The sequence below is a fragment of the Emiliania huxleyi genome, assembly GCF_000372725.1.
Source record: "Emiliania huxleyi CCMP1516 unplaced genomic scaffold EMIHUscaffold_998, whole genome shotgun sequence".
NCBI classification, from domain to species: domain Eukaryota; phylum Haptophyta; order Isochrysidales; family Noelaerhabdaceae; genus Emiliania; species Emiliania huxleyi.
The window spans coordinates 1-4,159 of record NW_005194649.1 but is presented as its reverse complement, the minus strand read 5'-3'; the positions used below and the strand labels follow the sequence as shown (position 1 = coordinate 4,159).

General features: G+C 60.4%; 2 protein-coding genes across 2 annotated transcripts in view; both read left to right on the top strand.

The window, feature by feature from the left end:
- Nucleotides 1–1,101, top strand: part of EMIHUDRAFT_460305 (hypothetical protein) — a gene marked incomplete at its 5' end in the record, with an annotated part of 2,803 nt that extends 1,702 nt beyond the window's left edge. Inside the window, one exon of the mRNA XM_005756011.1 lies at nucleotides 570–1,101. Within this exon, the coding sequence (XP_005756068.1) occupies nucleotides 570–599 (30 nt within the window). The 3' untranslated portion in view covers nucleotides 600–1,101. The remainder of the gene's footprint in view (nucleotides 1–569) is intronic.
- A 2,556-nt stretch (nucleotides 1,102–3,657) lies between these two features.
- EMIHUDRAFT_372717 (putative glutaredoxin) lies at nucleotides 3,658–4,107 on the top strand (the record flags this gene model as incomplete). The annotated part of the gene is made up of 1 exon (XM_005756010.1): nucleotides 3,658–4,107. One exon carries the CDS (start codon nucleotides 3,658–3,660, stop codon nucleotides 4,105–4,107), a length of 450 nt encoding a protein of 149 aa, XP_005756067.1.
- Nucleotides 4,108–4,159: the final 52 nt, after the last annotated feature.

The window sequence follows — 4,159 nt, the reverse complement described above, 5'->3', positions numbered from 1 at the left end:
GGGGGGCTGCCGGTGCTGCTGCTGCCCCCCCCCGGCCGGCTAGGGTTAGCCGCCCGGTCGCGCTATCTCCGCATGCTCCATTGTTGGGTGGCTTGCCCTATCCGCGTTTGTGGCTCTGTGTCCGCGGTGACGCTCAGACAGCCCGCGCCGAAGAGCCCGGCGCGGCGCTTGTTGTCTGTGCCTGTGGCCCCCTGCTCCGGTGCTCAGCTAGCACACAGCCGAGCCTGCTCCCTGCTGTCACCGCCCTGTATCTGAATCTCCCACAATAGAGTGGTTTAGCGTGCTGACTAGAGTGACACGTGTGTGGCGTCCTGTCTCACTTGTTCAACCAACAAGTGTTCGTACCGTAAGGCGTCTCTCTACGAAAATAAAGCCTAGCCATTGAGCGACCCCGCCCGCCGCCCCGGGCCCGCGAGACCGAGCGCGGACAAACCCGTACGCCGCGCCATGCGGTCTGACTCCAAGGACCGGCCTAGTGCCCGCAGCGCTACTCCACAGGTACTGAAGCAAGCTGCTCGCGCAGCAAGCACAGTGAGAGCCCCCAGACACGGCGCGCGGGCTGCGCGGAGGGCGGCCCTGCGCTCGACATCACGGCCTGACTCACGGCAAGGGGGCGTGGGGGAGGGGCATGGCGGCCGGCAACAGTAGAGGGAGAGGGGGGCTCAGCTGGTCTTCGCGTAGAAGGTGGACTCAAATGCCGCCTGCTTGGCCTTGCACATGTGGGGCTGAAGGTCCTCGTTGTCTAGACACTTGGCGAGCGCGTCAAACTCCTTCTTTGTCGTCGAGGAGATCTGCTTGAACAGGCCGTACACGCAGCCGTGCACCGCGTCGCCCTCGGAGACACAGGCGGTCGGGTTGTCGTCCTTGGCCTTGCACTTCATAAAGTCGTAGTTCTGGTCGAAGCACTTGTAGCCAATCACGCGACCCGCCGCGTACAGCTCCTGGCTGCTCGGCGGCCGGCCCGACGGCCCCACCTCCGAGACCGAGCCTCCGACGTTGACCATCCTGCGGCGGCGAGGGATGGAGCGTCGGACGGCGCGGCAGCCATGGGGAGCGGCGGGATGTGGTGGAACCGCAGCTGGGCCAGCCGGCAACACGCTCAGCAACACACGGGTTCGGGTCCTTTGCTGTCGAGGTCTCTGTGCGCGAGTGTCTTGTGAGCTTGTGTGTGTGTGTGTGTCGCTCGCGCCGCTCGCGCGTGTCGTCCTCTTCTGTCTCGCGTCCACCATATGTTCCGCGTTGGTGTCCACGTGTCCAGTCCGAGCCAGACTGTCTGTTCTTCACCTGTCTACCTACTGTGCCGTCCGTACGAAAGTCTGTGCAGCTGTGAACAGCAGCTCCTGAGCACGGCGCCGCAGGCGCCTGTTGATAGGTCCAGGTGATAGCCCTGGATGGGCAATGCGTACGCCTAGTTGGGCCTCAGATCGCCCGACCGCGTCCCGGTTTGGCCTGCACAAGCTTTTCCGGCAAACAAAAAGGAAAACAGAGGGTCCCCAGCACTTTGCGTTTCCGGAAATTTCCAGGGAAAACAGAGGGTGTTTGGTGCTCCATTCTGGAAACTCGCGAGTTTCCCTGAGTCTGAGAGCTGGTCTGGGGCAAAATCTGACGCAAAATTGAGGAAATCGGCACGATACCCAGGCGGTCGCAGGATATTTTCCAGGTATACCCGGGGTTTTCCAGGTATACCCGCAAAATACCCGGTATTTTGCCGATTTGGCTGATTTTGGGCCCAAACCAGCCTCAGACTCGGCTCAGAGCCCGGAAAATTTGATGGTTTTCCCGGGAAAATAGAGAGGGAAAGAGAGGGTGCTGCAGAGAAAAAAGGAAAGGAAAAGAGACGTCGCTCCCGTCCCTCGTTTCGGGTGGAGCACTTGGAGCACTTGGAGTGCAGTCATTAGCCTCACATCCAGGGCCGGGGAGCTAAGAAGCGCACCCAGCGGGCCGGATGATCGGGATCGGGCTACGGGCTAGAGAGCCCTGACCCCTAGCCCCTAGGGGGGTTGCGCGTTCGCAGGGAAAGGGCCATAAAGTAAACACGGTTCTCCGAGGGTTGGTCTGCTTTGGAGTAGATCTTTCTTTCTTTCTTTCTTTCCATGTTAGTTAGTGCCAGTGCGCGCCAGTCCCGTGCCCAGTGTTGTGCGAGGGAGTGGATCATAAAATTCTTAGTACTAGCACGCGCCAGTTCGCACCTGTGTCGAGCCTGTCTGCTCTGAGAGAAGTTAGTTTTTGAATTCTTCTTTCTGGTGTACCTGTGTTAGTGCCAGTGCGAGCCAGTCCCGTGCCCAGTCCTGTGCCCAGTGTCGTGCGAGGGAGTTTCGTTGTAAAATTCTTCTTTCTAGATCAAAGGAACGCGAGATGCGCACACGCGATGGGCACACCACGTGCGTGAACTGCGACGCGCACACGCCGACGGCCTCGGATCGCTTAGCGCACATCGTGTACGCCCTGTACGGCCCTTCGCATGGCCGCCACCTCGAGGTTTGGAATCGCACGTGGCTCAGCGGCAAAAAGTTTGTGTACGTGCCGGATGCTCCGAAGGGTCCGTTCGCCGCCAACTTCCGGGGCGTGCACGCGCGGGAGAAGCGTGGCGCTTCGAATCCCGCATCGCGGTACCGCTTCATCAGCGATGCCAACATGCTATGGGCTGCGCACATCGCCAACATGAGCTTCCCGACTGCCCGCTGGATCATGGTCGTCGACGCAGACACCTTCTGCTTTGACAGGACGCTTCGCGCGCGAACCCGCTCTTTGGAGTGGAGGCGACCCATCGCCATTGGCATGATGGGCGGATTCGGAAAGGCGTACGGCGGCGTCGTCAGACGTAGCGACGCTTCATGCGAGAGCGTGTGCACCAAAGAGAACGGCGACGGAAACTACGAGCTGCGCTTGCAGTCACCTGCGATGCGCGGCTGCTGCATGTGCCCGGTCCTGCCCGCTGCCGACTCGTTTGCTCTCTCGCCAAACGGCACGGCGTACTACCGTCCGCCGCACTTTGATCCGTACGGCGGGACGGGCATCCTGCTCTCCAGAGGGCTGCTCGATGCCATCCCATCCGCTGACTGGGCTCTGTGCACGCGGCGCTTGGTGTGCGGGTCTGCGGACTTCCGACTGAACACTTGCATCAGCAACTTGCACAACGGCACGCGGTATCTGCACGCCCACGAGAATTTTGACTTCATGAGTGCAGCGCTGCGCGACGCGATCAGCCCCGTTGAGAACATTCGCTACAATGTTTTCTGGAGCACGATACACAAGGACCCCGTTCGTCGGCCAATGGTGCTCGACCATTTTCGCAATGGATCGTGCCCCTGGAGCATGCACAAATTGCAGCTAAACCTCGCGCCGCAGGTCTACGACCTCGCTAGACATTGTATGTAGACGAGCACCTTCCGTTGTCGTGCTCTCTGGGAGTTAGTTGAAAGTATTGTTCTGAGTTTTGTGAAGCGCACGCTGTGATTTGAGAGATTTTTAGAAGCCAACAAGAAATGTGGTCTCTCTTGTGATTTCTCTCTTCTTCTATTTTGTGTGCGAAGATAATTTTTGGAGTCAGGAGAGAGTGCGCGCGGTGGTCCGCGGTCCCACTCTTCTTGTAGCCGATGCCATCCCGATGCGCTGCCGCCCCGCCTTCAAGTCTTAATAAAAAGGAAAACCTCCCCCATGCTGCCCCGCTCAACAGGCCTCGCGAGAGCAGGACTTGCACCGGCGCGCACGGGCCTGCTGCTTATGGTGGCGAAGCAGCCGGCGGTGTCGGCCTTTCCTGCTCTAACAGCGGCGGGAGTGGCGACCGCCTCCGACGGCAGTGACGACCTCGAGCAGAAAATCGCTGCCACTGTCGCTGCGCACCCGGTGGTGGTCTACTCCAAGTCGCGGTGTGGCTACTCAGCCCGCACGAAATCTCTCTTCGACAGCCTCGGCGTCGAGTACCACGCCGTGGAACTGGACAAGGCTGCGGATGGCGCCGCGATGCAGACGGCTCTGGCGCGGCTGACCAAGCAGCGGACAGTCCCAAATGTATTCGTGCGAGGCAGCCACCTTGGCGGCAACGATGCGACGCAGGCGGCCGCCCTCAGCGGCGAGCTCCAGAAGATGCTCGGCTTGACCTCATGATATGTGTCCTCACGGGGTCCAGCGATAGAGCCGTATGCGCGCCACACTTCTC